Here is a 15,858-nt window from a genome sequence, read left to right on the forward strand (position 1 = left end):
GTTATGAAGGAAAATACATTAATATATTACATTTTGTAGACATAAGGCAGAATAGTTCTATTAAATGCAGGTAGTCCTCGACTTACAACAGTTCATTTAGTGACCGGTTGAAGTTACAACAGCACTGAAAAAAGTGACTTATGACTGTTTTTCACACTTACGACCATGGTCACATGATCAAAATTGGCTTGGTGGAGCAGTGGGCTAATGCCTCCTTAAGTAACACCAGCTGCCTGCAATTAGTGCAGGTTCGAGTCCCACCAGGCTCAAGGTTGACTCAGCCTTCCGTCCTTCCGAGGTAGGTAAAATGAGGACCCAGATTGTTGGGGGCAATTAAGCTGACTTTGTAATAATCCCGCTTGGGGGGGGCGAAAGCCCTAATAAGCAGGCATATACATAGAATGAAGGCTATTGCTAAGCACATTGATTTTGTGCTTTAAGCCGCCCTGAGTCTTCGGAGAAGGGCGGGATATAAATGGGATTAAAAAAAATTCAGATGCTTTATGACTGCTGCAGTGTCCCAAGGTCACGTGATCACCTTTTGCAACCTTCTAACTAGCAAAGTCAATGGGGAAACGGGATTCACTTAACAGCCGTATTACTATCTAGAGTGAATCACTTAACAGCTGTGGCAAGAAAGGTTGTAAAATGGGGCAAAACTCACTTAACAAATGTCTCTCTTAAATTGGGGGCTCAGTTGTGGTCATAAATCAAGGACTACCTGTATATATTTCATTAATGGCCCTTGAAGACACTTATGCTGTGTCATTAGTTTTTAATGTGTGCATGAAGATCGTGAAGAAGTCTTAAGTGAAAAATCGTAAAATAATTGGAAAATGTTGAAAAGCTATAGAGTTTGCCTGGGCTGTAGTGCTTATAGTTGCAAGCAGTAGGTTGTATGTTTGAACGTTTGCCAGGGGAAGAGAGAAAACTAAAAGATCATACGAAAAGACCATATTATGATACGATAAGTTTGGTTGGGATGCAGAAGGATGTAGGGAAAAAAATATTAATTTGGATGCTTCATACATTCAGAAACATTGAAGTAAGCTTATAGTTCTGCCTTAGAAATTTTAGATAGAAATGGAGCAGTGACCTATGCAGAAGTAAACTACTAATTGTACTAGATCACATTCAGAACAGAATGCCTATAACTCAAGATCATCCTTTTTTTCTTTTTTTCTGCCTTATTGCTTAGACCAGGAATAATTTTGAAAGCACCCGTCAGGAAGTGGAACGACTTATGCAGAGAATGAAGTCTGCCAGCCAGGATTACAGGCCACCCAGCCAATGGACTATGGAAGGCTACCTCTACGTACAAGAGAAACGTGAGTAGTCAATAGGCCACACCATATATTTATAAGTTGACCACAGGTTAATACATCATAGAGCTAAATACACATTATATGTACTGGTACAGTAGTCCTCAATTTACAACCACAGTTGGAACCAGAATTTCTGTTGCTAAGCCAGGCAGTTAAGTGAGTTGTGCTCAGTTTTAGGACTTTTTTCCTCCGGTTGTTAATTCACTGCAGTTGTTAGGTGAATCATGCAGATGTTACATAAACCCGACTTGTCAAAAACCAGCTGAGAAGATCGCAAATGGTGATCACATTATTTGCTGGAACTGTCATAAATACAAGCCAGTTGCCAAGCACCCGAATTTTGATCACATGACTGTATGGTTAGGTGTGACTGTCAGAGGTACAAGGACCGGTTGTGGGACATTTTTTTCAGTGTCATTATAACTTCTAACAAGCACTAAATAATGATTGTAAGTTGAGGACTACCTATACTCTTTTCTATTATATTGATTCAGCCAGATGTTCAGACTGGTTTTGGCATTTTAACCCACCTATTAAGTCTTTCCCAAGGACCTGGGATAGGCAGATGCTGATGTTTTATGGCGTTAGAGATATCACAGCACAGAGTTCCAACCTTTCCGGCTTTGCAGACTGGCAGGGGAGAGGGGAGAGAGGATGGTTCCACATGAGTGGCCGGCAAGCATGCACGCGCAGCTCCATTTGCACGAGCATCATGCATGCACACCCGCTGCTCTTGCAAATGGAGTGCACATGCTCACCTTCTGCTTGCACAAGTGGGGCTGTGGATCCACATGTACGCTCCCCCACCGTTTCTGCAGCCTACTTGTAAACACCTTATGGCCTACTAGTGGGTCATGGCCCAGAGGTTGGAGACCCCCGTTATAGCAGAACATAAGCTTTTCTTGAGTAAAGCTGCCTTTTGTAATTGACTGGTAGTGAATTTGTCAATGGCAATGGTGTTCAAATTACAGTTGTTTTGGAATTGTATCCAACATGCCTATTGCTATTAGTACTACCTTTGGTTTCTTCTGTGATATTATTATACACATTATCAGCCCACGTCATTGCACTGTATAAGGCGTTTTGTTGAGAGTTTTACTATTGGATATACATATTTTAGTAAAATTCAGATTTTATTAGAAGGATATGAAAGATAAGGCACCTGCACATTGAGGTAGAAAGACCAACTGCTAGAACTGATCTGTATTATGAATCATTAGAGAGAATTAACCAATAAAAAGGAGATTTTGTAGAAGCAGTTTATAAGTAAGATCGTTGCACATTTCAAGAAGTCATCAAATGGCAGAAGTTTTTCTTAGATTCCAAAGGAGTTGTCATCATTGTATCACATGATAAAAGCAAGAACATGGTTGTTCCTGGGATGTCTATCAGATACATTCATTTGATTTGTTTCTCAGTATTGAGTGATCAAAAGGGACGCGGTGGCTCAGTGGGTTAGGACGCTGAGCTTGTCGATCAGAAGGTCAGCAGTTTGGTGGGTCGAATCCCGAGTGCCGCGTAACAGAGTGAGCACCTGTTACTTGTCCCAGCTTCTGCCAACCTAGCAGTTCGAAAGCATGTAAAAAAGCAAGTAGAAAAATAGGGACCACTACAGTGGGAAGGTAACAACGTTCTGTGAACCTTTGACGTCTAGTCATGCCGGCCACATGGCTCTTCGGCTTTGAAACGGAGATGAGCACCGGCCCCTAGAGTCGGAAACGACTAGCACACATGTGCAGGGGAACCTTTACCTTTTTATTGTGTGATCACTTGAAGGTGACTGTTAAATTGCTGGCTGTGGAATGGAGATGCTCAATTGCCTAAAAGCAAATTTCCAAGAACCAAGTAGCTTGAGATGTTTTGCCATTTCCTCCTATTAAACTGCTTCCAAGTAACAAAAAAATAGGTCTTTCCTTCACAATGATTTTCCAAGGCAGCTTTGCCTGCTTCAGAGCAGCAACAGTTTGCTCTGAGCTGGGTTTTTTTTTCTTATCCTTTAATTAACTGGTAATAATAAAATGCAACCCCCACTCTAAAGATCTCTGTTAAGCGGAAATTACCTTGGACATTATTAAGAGGAGAGCAAGGACATAGGAAAATGCCAGGCACACTCAGTGCTTCATTAAGCAGTGAAAGGCCAAGATGACACACTGTCGTAGTGGAGGAAATTATTTGCCCATTTGTTTAGGCTAAGGGAAAAAGATGACCCAAACGTAATTTTGATCTCAGATTTACAGTAAAAGCACTAACTGTTCTGTGATCATTTTGGTTCGGGCTATGCAAAGTGAATGGGAATGTGTGTTGGTCCTCCTATATGGCAGACCAGCTTACTTATTTATTTATTATTTTTGTGTGGTAATTTTGAGACTGGTGATTAAAATAGACCGGGTTTCCCCATGTATCTCAATACCCAGCGCTAATTTTGGGAACGCACCTAAAACATCTTTTAATTTAGTATATCTCCCATGAAAAGACAGAGGGATGGGCATTTTCCTTTCCCCCCCCCCCAACCTTTGTTTTTAATTTTGTACACTTTCCCGAGTCATGTGGGATCCTTGGTGCCTCTCTGAGCTTGCTTGGTTTTCTTGCAGACCTTTCAGTACCCAACTAAGTAACATCATCAGTGTGCCATCTACAATATTTTAATAATTACTTTATTCTGTATTACTATAGTATAAACTTTATCATAAAATATTTCTTTGTTATGAATTTTTTGTTCTAGTGATCTGCAAAAAAAACCTTATTTTTTTTCTTTCTTCTTTTTAGGACCGCTAGGATTTGCTTGGACAAAACATTATTGTACATATGACAAGGGGACCAAAGCATTCACAATGAGTATTTCTGAAGCCAAATCTGGAGGGAAAGTTGTAAGTATCATCACAAAGACTGAATGACTTTTTAGTCATCTGCTTACCAGGTTTACCAAGGATAGTGTCTCCTTTAGCAAATTATACTTAATGTATTATTAGGAATATTGGTGTGTGTGTGTGTGTTCAGTATTCTTATGAAGTATGTCTGCCTTCCAGTGGAAAAAAATGGTTAATTTTTGAGTTTGAATTATCCTTCACATTCATTTACATATATTGACATGTTATGGGTCTGAAAGAAAACTGGGCTTCAATGATGTCAGTATCTCCCAGAATATTTATTGATTTTTTTATTAAACAAAATTATATGGCAAAATTATATTATATTCTATTTCAAGGAGACTTATTTATTTGTATCCTGCCTTCGATATTTTTACAAATAACTGAAGGCAGTGAACATATCTAACACACCTTCCTCCTCCTATTTCTCCACAACAACAACCCTGTGAGGTGAGGTAAGCTGAGAGAGAGAGAGGGAGAGAGAGAGAGAGACCGGCCCAAAATCAGTCCGCTGGCTTTCATGCCTAAGGCAGGAATTGAACTCCTGGTCTCCTGCTTTTGTAGCCCAGTGCTTTAACCGCTAGACCAAACTGGCTGTCTCTCTCTCTCTCTCTATTCTGTCTTAAGTCTTAAAATGTAACACTTCTTATGCCTGCCAAGATAGGATTTGTAAATGTGATAATGGAAAAAAAGGTAAACTCTAGAGTGATGCCAGCAGCATGGTGCTGAGTTATAATTATTTCCTGTATACAGAGAGCAGCAAATTCATTTAAAGAGCCACTGTAGTCTGTTTCTTCACCCATTTTAAATACCTTTTGTGACCACTGACCTCCCAAGATTCAATTCAAGATTTATCAGCAACATATTGTCTGGGTTCCAACATTTAACTTATTAATACATGTTAAATTCCTTTCTCTCTATCTCGTTTTTCTACTCATTGATAAAAGGTATCCCATGTTCTAAAGCAGACATGTCAAACACAAGCCCCGGGGGCCAGATCCGGCCCGCAAAATGGTTTTATGTGGCCCGTGAAGCCATCCTGGAAACAGTGGGGGAACGGCCCCCACTGCCTTGGCCCTGGCCCAGAGACCCTCCTTCTGCCAGAGACCCTCAGATCTGTCCCACTCCTGCCCAGGCCCCCATAGGCACCCTTGATGCGAACGATGTAGAGCTGGCCATGCCCACCCAATAGGCCATACGCACTCTAGCCACGTCCACCCAGTAGGCCACGCCCACCCTGGCCATACCCACCCGGCCCCCTGAGGGCAACCGCAGTGCTGATGCGGCCCTCAATGAAATTGAGTTTGACACCCCTGTTCTAAAGTATACTGAATCTTCTTTCTCTTTCATTTTCAGTATCATTTTTCCCCATTTCTGCACAATCTAAAAAACAATTTAATTAACTCTTCCTCTGTTGGTAAATCTTCATTTTTCCAATGTTGAGTGAATGCAATTCTCACTGCAGTTAATAAATCATAACATTTCTTCAAGCCTTCGCGGACCCCCTGTGATGATGTCGTAGCCCCCCTAGAGACCACAGGTTGAGGAGCACTGATCTAATGGCCTAATAGGCACCAGGCTAGAAATTGACACCAAATTAGCTAGGTTAGGTTGGGCCAGTCTCTCTCTCTCTCAACCCTACAAAGAAGGCAATGACAAATCACTTCCAAACTCTTGCCAAGAAAACTGCTGGGTGTATTCCAGGTAGTCCCCAGGAGTCAACAGTGACACAAAGACCAAGCAAACCAATAAGTTGCCTTTAGTGAAGAACTTAGGCATTGGCTGATTTTAGCCTCTCCAGAAATAAAGCCAATGGAGATTACAGTATGTTTTGTAACTCCAGATTCCAGCATGGATTTATTAGTTAAACTGACAAAAAGTTTCTTAATGCTAAATATGGCAAATGTCTGCAGAATCTGTTGCAAAAGAGATATTCTCCTTTCTCTTGAAGAGAAAGGATGAATGCCTCGATCAAAATACTTCCTGAAATAATATGTGAACACTACTTAAAAGCAAAGGTGTAAATATGCTTGCCTATGCAAATTAATAAACGTAGAAAGGAAATATAGATCTGCTAGATTAGAACCATAAATATCTTAAGTCTGTATTTGGTTTGTCTCATGGCCAGTAAGATAGCTCTGGGTTAATACTAAGCAGGTGCTAGAGATAAATCTCTCTCCCACTGCCAAGTTGATTCTATTGCCAAGTTGATTAACCAAAGCTCCTGTGATTGATAATTACAGTTTCTTTATCTTGATTGGCAATTGATTTGCTTGTGCAATAAGTAATCAATGATTCTACATTCTAACTTTAAATGTTCTGATTTTTTTTGTAGAATGGCCTTGTTCCAAATTCACCAGAAGTGTTCAAGCTGAAGTCCTGCATCCGGAGAAAAACAGATTCAATTGACAAGCGCTTCTGCTTTGATATCGAAGTTGCCGAAAGGTTTGAAATTTTAGAAAGGGTGATTTTTTTATTCTCTTAAAGAAAAAACCGCCTTGGTATCCTACCAAGGCATTTTTGTGAGCAATCTGCATATCACTTGACCCCACAAGCCTTTTTTTCTTCTTCCCAAAATCTCTCTAGATTATACAAAATGTGATGGAAATCTGTTTGTTATGGTAATAGTTTTCTACTTCTTAGAAATAAAAAGGTGTATTAAGTCCTCCAGGATCATTTTACCTGTAAGCGGTGGTGGGATTCAAATACCTGAACAACGGTTCTCTGCCTGGATGACACTTCCAGAAGTCCGTTCTCAGCCTGGGCATCTAAGGCCTAGAACGGACTTCTGGAAATGGCATCCATGCACTTCCGGAGGGCTGTTCTAGGCCTGGGAGGCCGCCTCCGAGGCCTAAAATGGACTTCCAGAAGCAGTGTGCATTCAGCCAGTTCTGGTCCAAATTGGCTGAATCCCACCACTGCCTGTAAGCAGCTGCCCTTAGGTCTCTTTAATGACTTTCAGATCTTTTCATGTTGGTTTTTGTTCAAACTCTTATTTCTCTCAGCAGATTTGATATCCTAGAGCAGTGGTCCCCAATCTTCCTGCATTTGCAGACTGGGGGGGGAAGGGGGAGAGGAAATGGTCCTGTGTGAGTGGCAGGTGTGCACATTTATGTGCACAGCTCCATTTTGTGCAAGCAGCAGGCATTCTTACGCACGTGTGAAACTTCATTTGTGTGATGCTCTATTTGTGCAAGAGGTGTGCGTGCTTGCTGCTTTCCCGGCCCAATTGCAAAAGAGCCATGGCCCAGTACCAGGCCGTGGCCCAGGGGTTAGGGACCCCTGTCCTAGAGTGGGGCTTTTCAACCTTTTCACCCATTGTACCACTTTTAGGATATGGCAACATCCGACTACCACCAGTCGCCTAGCAAGGTGTCAAAAACTTGATGACCCCCCAAAAAAGGAAAAAAGAGATGAAGTACAGGTAGTCTTCGACTTACAACAGTTCGCTTAGTGACTGTTCGAAGTTACAATGGCACTGAAAAAATCCGAGTACCACCTGCCTGCCCGCCCGGTGGCGCTCTTCCTCCTGTCCAAGGTTTTCATTGTTGTGAGCATTTCTGTTGAGGATTGGCAGTGGGGGTGAGGTGGGGGGGTGTTTGGTTTTTATTCCCCCCCCCCCGTCTGCTGGGTGGTTGCAGCAGGTTTTGGTCACGTCACCTGACCCTGGGACACTGTGACCGTCATAAATATGAATCAGTTGCCAAGCATCTGAATGTAAATCACAAGACCCTGGAGATGCTGCCACATTCCAGCTGATTGGCGCTTCTCCTGGGCTCAGCAGAAGTGCCAGGATCAGCGCCGAGGTCCAGCTGGAGCCTGGAGCTGATCCTGGCACTTCCACTGAGCCCCGACAGCCCTGCAGCTCCAGCCATCTCTCGCTCAGGCTTGTGCGGTGCTGCCACCAGTTCAGCTCATTCCCCTCCCCCACTACCACTTCTCTAGGATGGCCGCGTACCACCTGCCAGGAGCCAATGTACCACAAGTGGTACCCGTACCACTGGTTGAAAAGCCCTGTCCTAGAAGACCCTATTCTTTTCCATTACGGAACACACCTTCTGTAACATTATACATTTCATCACATTTCAAAGACATCCTTTCAGGTTTCTGTGCTGTTGAATCCCCATTTCCAAGATAGTTCCCTACAATATTGATCTTGCAGCCTCCATGAATATTTGTTGCCCCTACATTAGCTGGCATTGCCATCGTCTATGTCAGGGGTGTCAAACTCAATTTCACCGAGGGCCGCATCAGCATTGCGGTTGCCCTCAGGGGGCCGGGTGGGTATGGCCAAGGTGGGCGTGGCCTACTGGGTAGGCGTGGCTAGAGTGTCCCTCAGTGGGACAGATGTCAGGGTCTCTGCCAGAAGAAGGGTCTCTGGAGAAGGGCCAAGGCAGTGGGGGCTGTTCCCTCACTGTTTCCAGGATGGTTTCACGGGCCACATGAAACCACTTCGCGGGCCGGATCCGGCCCCCGGGCCTTGTGTTTGACATGTCTGGTCTATGTGCTTCACCTAATCTTGAGCTCAATAGTTAACTGGTCTGTGGTCTCCTCTTAAGGTAGGGACTGAATTCAAAGCTCTTTGAACAGAATTGTGAATATTTTTTTCTCAGTGATCTCTGTAAATAGTCCTTCAAATTTGCATCACGGAGATCCTATTTCAGAAAATCAAACCTTTCTGGTTAATCTCATCTAGGTAGCCTGCTATTCAATTCTCTTCTTTCTTTGCTTTCTTACTTTCATTTTCATTTTGCACTTCCATTTTCTCCCACCAAATTTTCCTACTGAATTTCTCCTTTGAGGTCATAAGTTATAGAAAATGCATTGCTTTTTTTTTCTGAATGTGCCATCTATTATCATTTTGGAAGACTACAGTTATTCATTTGAATGTGTTTTATTGTGTGTATGTGTGTGTTGGGGTTGATGTCTCTGTGTATGTATATATGCATGCGTGTATTCCCACAAGAATAAGTTTGCAATATTAAGCATCTAATACATCCTTCAATAGTAGATAGTTCTCCCAGCAACTATCATTTTTTGCATCAAAAGCAAACTTATCACTGATTTAAAGTAAATGGTGAAGATAAAATATTCTGAAATAAATAATGATCTTCTCAGTCCTTAACAGTTTTTAATAAAATAATATTACAATTTGAATTTGTCTCCTTGAAAAATCCTCTTTGACCTTGCTTTTTCACTTTTTAAGAAGTTTTAATCTTTGTGTTTTTTCTGCTGTATTGCTGTGTTAACTTTATTAAGCTTTTGGGCCTAGAAAATTTCCACTTGGGAAACTTGTAATAAGCAAGAACATTTTGTATTAAGAATAGAAGCAGTTACCTGATAAGAACTTACTTTAGATATGTTCAGCTGAATTGTAGTATCTAACACCTTTTCATCTTCTCTGTTTTGCACTTTTATTTAGTGTAGTCTTCAGATTCATGGAAACAAAAATGAATAACCAGGTTTCTGATTTATATGTGGTACTCTTTTTTTTAAATAGACATGGGATCATTACCCTGCAAGCTTTTTCTGAATCCAACAGAAAACTTTGGCTAGAAGCTATGGATGGAAAAGAACCTGTAAGAAAAACATTTGTTTCTCTCTTGCTAGCTGTGTGTTTGTGTGTGTGTGTGTGTGTGTGTGTGTGTGTGTGATTTTTGTAAATAACAGACACAAAATTGTTATATATGCCATTTAAAAATATAAGTGCAACATAGCTGTTTTAAAATACAAAGCTATATTTTTATTAATTAATTGGTTCTGACTTGATTTACCACTAGCTATCAAAATTTCTCAGTGATTTACTATAAAAATAAAGTGAATATCAGGACACCAAAAGGAATTAAACTAGCAAATAACTGAAGTTAGAACTGAAGAAGCTTCTTGGATGAGAAGCGAAACATGAAACATTTTTGAAGAAAAAAAACAAAGAAAGTCCAGTTGCCTTTTGGAAAAAGCAACTTTGGTACAATTGGCATGGGGGTCTAAGAGTAATATGCAACCCCACCACCTGTTTAACTTTTTCACCTTTAAATTTATAATCTCTAATTTTAATTTGTTTTTAATTCTATTTTTAATTCTGTTTTTTATATTTCTGAATATATTTTTTATTTGTAAACCACCCAGAGTCACTTAGGTGGTGTAGAAATTTGATAGATAGATAGACAGATAGATATTATCTAGGTTGTTGTAGAGGTACATGAAAGGAGGCATATGTAGGTTGGTGAGAGTTGCATCCCATCAATAATTTATTCATTTATTTTAACTTGATTTATATGGCTGCCCATCTCACCAAATGCACCTCTGGGCAGCCAAGAAGAATTAAAATATTTATATAAACACAGTTCCCAGCCAATTAATATAAATGGGCTCCCTGAAACACCATTAACTAATAGCATAGACTCAATTACTCTTCTGGCCCCAATGTCTGGGAAATAGCCAGGTCTTTTAAGACTTTCTAAAAGATGAGCAGAGTTAGGCCAGCTGAACCTTTAGTGGTTTGTTGTTCCAAAGGGCAGATGCAGCTACAGAAAAGTCATGCTTCCTGAGTCCCCCCAATGATAGCTAGGAATGATGGGAATCAGGTAGGTGGTCCAATGTAATCCAAAGTTGCAGGAGGGAATGGCTGTGTTTCCCAGAGAAAAAAGTCACAACATAGCTTGGAATTTTTGGTATGCAGAAAGAGAGTGAAGGTGAGTCCTTCCCTAGCAGTTCACAACTATATCTAATAGCTATACAGATAGTGCTTTAGTCTGGCAAGATTCCTGTCTATACACAATAACAATATCTCTAATAAGAAAAAAGTGAAATAACCCCATCTGATTTTCAAACAATTACCTTACGATAATACAACTTTGTTCTTTTTAGATTTATACTCTACCGGCTATTATTAGCAAGAAAGAAGAAAGTAAGTTGAATTTTAATTATATGAAATCATTATGTATGGTGTTGTTTTTTTAAGTTGTAAATATTTCCTGCTTTTTTCCACATTTTCTTCTACTATTATCTTCCTCTGCCATTCAAGTCCTCAAATAGCCCAGCTAAATAAAATGTTCCAGTGTAGGCATTTGATCGCTACTTTGCATATATTTAAGAATATAGCTTGCTTACTAGTGAAATACCCTTAGGCTACAATCTCATTAAGCTGAGAGTTTCTAAACATGATTTCCTGTTATTAACCTATCAAGCTAAGTCAAAAATAAACTAAATTAAGAACTTGCAAAGTAACTTATTTTATGGCTAAAATGTTGACAAAACTGTAATAATATTTTTAGACTTTAGGAAAAGAATTCATGACCAAAATCTTATTGGGGCTTTCTAACTGTGCAAGAAAAATATTTGATTTGTATTTCTGGGAACAATTACACCTATGAAATGCCATATGAATCACACAAATTTTTCTAGTCTTTTCATTTTTTCCTCCCATCAAAATAATTTCTTTACCTTGAAAACAGTTTGGGGTAGGGATTGAAAGAGCAGAAGTATTTCTTTTCATCTTAAATGTTTTTTCCTTAAATAATATTCCACCCTTTTTTCTTCCCATGGGAGGAAAAACCAAAATTTTCTCAATCAACAAGACTTCAGTTTGTAAGCGTTTGATATTAGCTGTCTGCTGAAAGAAACATTCAGAAGATAACAAAATAAGGCATGACTATTTTTTCTTCATTCTACGTATGTTAAATAACCCCCACTCCTCAATCATTCATATATTTTTGCTCCCTTCTGTGTAAACCATGATGCTTAAAAGATTCTGATTTTTTCCCCTATGCAAGTTTGGGGAAAGCTTTCATATAAATAGCACATTTTATTTACTTGAGAATGTGTATGGGTGTGTGTGTGTGTGTGTGTGTGTGTGTGTGTGTGTGTGTAAAGGTTTCCCCTGTCCAGTCAACTCTGTCTCTAGGGGCAGTGCTCACCTCCATTTCTTAGCCAAGGAAGTCAGCATTGTCCTAGGTCATGTGGACAGCATAATATCATGTCGCAACACAGAGCGTGCAGCAAAACACAGAACGCTGTTATCTTCCCACTGAATTTCCTACATACATACATAAACACACATACACACACACCATATCTGAGTAACATCCATCTGGAGACACCACATAAAAATTAGATGTTGACTACTGTATTTGGATCTCACCAAAGTCTTCCACAAAATCCCTCATGAAATTCTCCTTGGCAACATGTTAAAATATGGTTTACAACTGAGAGCAGTAGGCTCTTTATGGTTGGTTGTGTTGGCATGCCACACTCACTGATTAGGGCCTAAACCATTATTAATACCAAGTCACACTAAAAATAATTTATACAAATTCAACCCCACTTGGGGCAGTGTAATGGCTCAACGATTAAGATGCTGGGCTTGTCAGCTGGAAAGCCGACAGCCCAGGTTTGAGACCTGAGCATCACATGACAGGGTGAGCTCCCGTCCTCGGCCCAGCTCCTGCCAACCTAGCAGTTTGAAAGCAGCAAATGCAAGTAGATAAATAGGTACCACTTCAGTGGGAAAGAAAACAGCGTTCCATGATGCCATGCTGGCTACATAACCACAGAAACATCTTCAAACAGCTCTGGCTCATTGGCCCTTGAAACAGGAATGAGCACCATCCGCTACAATCGACCACAACTAGCAGAGTAAAATCCACAGGGACTCCTTTACCTTTACCTTACCATCCTCACTTAGGTGTTTGATCTGATGTCCGTATTCCCCAAAACAAAAGAAAAATGCAAAAACTGTGTTTGACTAAAAGGCAGATTTAATTGATCAATTATTAATAAATACTTGTATTTTTTCAAACTTAAAATTAATTAGATGAAAGAGTTTCCTATAAGTTAGATAATAACTGCAAATGTGTGAAGAGTACAACTCACATTATCTGGAAACGTTTCAGAATTTCAACCTGGTAATGCTCATATAAATGCCAAGGTGAATTTCTTGATCACTTTTTTTTAACAATAAGAATGCTTTCGTAGCATTTTTAAAAAATGATTAATGGGAAAACTTGTTGAAAGGTGATGTCTATGTATTATGGAAATGAAATCTTATTGTTTTATTGCTTGTGACAGTCCGTTTTATGCTAGAACCCCTGCTTTTGTTTTCCATAATTCAAAATAAGCTAGAGAAGGCTTATAAACATATCTGTGAAGCGTACCTTACAGAAATAAACCTACCCATTTTAAAGGATAAGTAATGTTTGCAAATGCTGTTTGCCTTTCAAGAGTTGGTAATAGTCTGTTTTCCTTCCCTCTGTGAATGGACGTCAAGTACAGTTCAGCCTGACATTTCATCTTTTCTAATTAGTTTACCATGACATAATTCTCTGCTCCCAGCATTTTCTCTTGAATGGTTTGGATTCATTTCTTGAATTCTAAACAGAACACTTATGTTATCAAGTACTCCTGTCTTCCTTTTTCCCTTATGCCTCCTCGGCTTAGATGGATAAGTTTTAAAAAGTAAAACTTTTAAGAAAGTTAAATATTTCAAGTCTAATGCTGAGCTTTTGATTTCTCTACATTAATCATTCATTTTTGTGGGCTTCCTGTGCATCTCTGCATGGGAAGCTAGAATTGGAGATGAGGATCCCATACATCCCATATATTTCATTTTATTTTCAATACATGCCCCTCCCCTCTTTCTTTCTCCTGATTATTGCACCTCATTCAAAATTAATTGATGTCTAATTGATATTTGAAGTGTCAGTTACTCTTTCCAAGGTGGTAAAGTTCCATTCAAAGGCAGAAGAAAAATTATTCAACTTAATAGAATAAATTATTCTATCCTGGTTAATATCAAAACCACATTACCTCCTAGGCAATTGAGTTCTGGGGATTCAAATGAGAGGACGGATTTTTAAAGGCAACGATGAATAAATAATAGATTGAAGGAAAATGTTTTGAGTTGGTCTGATTTCTAAGATGACATCACTTATACATCCAGAAACTGGGACACCATTAATTGAAAATCTCTGTTCAGTTAGATCACTATTTCTCAGTCTCTGCAATTTTAAAACTTATGAACTTCCAATTCCCAGAATTCTCCAGCATGCTGGCTGGGGAATTCTGGGAACTGAAGGCCCCATGTCTTAAAGTTGCTGAATTTAAGCAACATTGTGTTAAACAATACCTTCTATTTTCCTTCTTTTCTTTCGGTTGGGAAAAAAGTGTACCAAATCAGTAAGGATGGAATTATAGGTGCCATTGCTAGTTGAATTCATTGCATCATATAAAATGGCTTACTTTTTAGCTTTTTAAATTGTATGAATGGTGGTCTAAATGTCAACTGGGTTTCCTTCCGATTGAACTCAACTAGTGGTGACATCACAAGCATGTCTCATTGTTTTCTTTATAATAGATGAGAGTGATTTCTTTTTTAATCTATATCTATGGTTCTCTCTGCTGATGACAGGATAATGATAATAAGGAATGCTGATTCTTTAATGCTGATTGTCTCCCGTTAAAAAAATAGTCATTGATTTCTAATCATTATTATTATTATATAATCCTCATCAGTACTTCAGTGATTTTGATAGCAGTGAATTTGGCTTTCTGGTTTGCCTGATGAATAATGACATGTAATTTTGAGTCTTTTCTTTTGATAGCATTCCTAAATGAAGCTGGCTTTAATTTTGTAAGAAAATGCATTCATGCAGTGGAAACAAGAGGTATGTATTAAAGGGTTGATCTAATAAAACCATTGCAATTAAACCAAATAATTAAATAACTAATTAATTAACACTGCAATTAAATTAATGAATCCTTACCCTTTGGGGCCTGCTGAGCATATGTAAAACTTTGAGAACAAGTTCTCAGTTCAAACAAAATGGTTGCCTTGAGGGGATTGCAGATTCAACTATTTTCAAAGTGTCTGCACTTGTGGCTGTAACTTATTGCAAAATACTAATCATACCCATGATATTAACTACCAACCACCAGTTTACCTCTGTTTTTCTTTTTCTTGGCAGGTGGGAAACTTTTAAATAAAATGTTGGGCTGTATTTCTCTATAATTGTTATTCCTATTTAATGAAAGCAATGCATAATTTATATTTCACCACTGCAATGCCCTTTCTCAAAAATATTAGGCTGCTTTTTATCAGGGAGCTTACTCAGTAAAACCCTAAATCAATCTAAAAAATTAGGCCTTTGGTCTTCAGTGATGTTCAGTGATGTCATTACTAAGCACCTTCTTTGTGCTTGAAGTCTCTTCACTCAACGTATCTTAGTTGACTGATTTAAACACGATTCCAAGAAGACATCAAACTGTGCAATGCTATACAAGACTGGCTTTTCAAACCATTAAACCTTGCTTGTATATTTCTGGTTCATTGTATTGATTTATTAATTCAATCATTTTACATAGCCACCCATCTCATGAATGTGACTCTGTGTGGCATATAAACAAACATCTTTAAGAAACATTGCACATCATTCCACAATAAAAGAGATCATTATTACTATTCTTAGTAAAGACCAGGATGGAGCATGTTTGATGTTATATACCAGGGGTAGGCAACCTCGGCTCTTTTATGACTCATGGACTTCAACTCCCAGAATTCCTGAGCCAGCCAAGCTGGCTCAGGAATTCTGGGAGTTGAAGTCCATGAGTCATAAAAGAGCCGAGGTTGCCTACCCCTGTTATATACAATATAAACATCTCACCATTTCTCC

General features: G+C 39.2%; 1 protein-coding gene across 1 annotated transcript in view; it reads left to right on the forward strand.

Annotated features, from left to right (window-relative positions):
• ARHGAP42 (Rho GTPase activating protein 42) overlaps positions 1 to 15,858 on the forward strand; it is a 164,607-nt gene that overhangs the window by 120,761 nt on the left and 27,988 nt on the right. The window contains exons 9-14 of the mRNA XM_081327736.1: positions 1,199 to 1,328; positions 4,092 to 4,192; positions 6,528 to 6,637; positions 9,693 to 9,771; positions 11,060 to 11,099; positions 14,791 to 14,853. Coding sequence (XP_081183862.1) covers positions 1,199 to 1,328; positions 4,092 to 4,192; positions 6,528 to 6,637; positions 9,693 to 9,771; positions 11,060 to 11,099; positions 14,791 to 14,853 — 523 coding nt within the window. The remainder of the gene's footprint in view (positions 1 to 1,198; positions 1,329 to 4,091; positions 4,193 to 6,527; positions 6,638 to 9,692; positions 9,772 to 11,059; positions 11,100 to 14,790; positions 14,854 to 15,858) is intronic.

Source organism: Vipera berus, assembly GCF_964194415.1.
Source record: "Vipera berus genome assembly, chromosome: 4".
In the NCBI taxonomy this organism is placed as follows: domain Eukaryota; kingdom Metazoa; phylum Chordata; class Lepidosauria; order Squamata; family Viperidae; genus Vipera; species Vipera berus.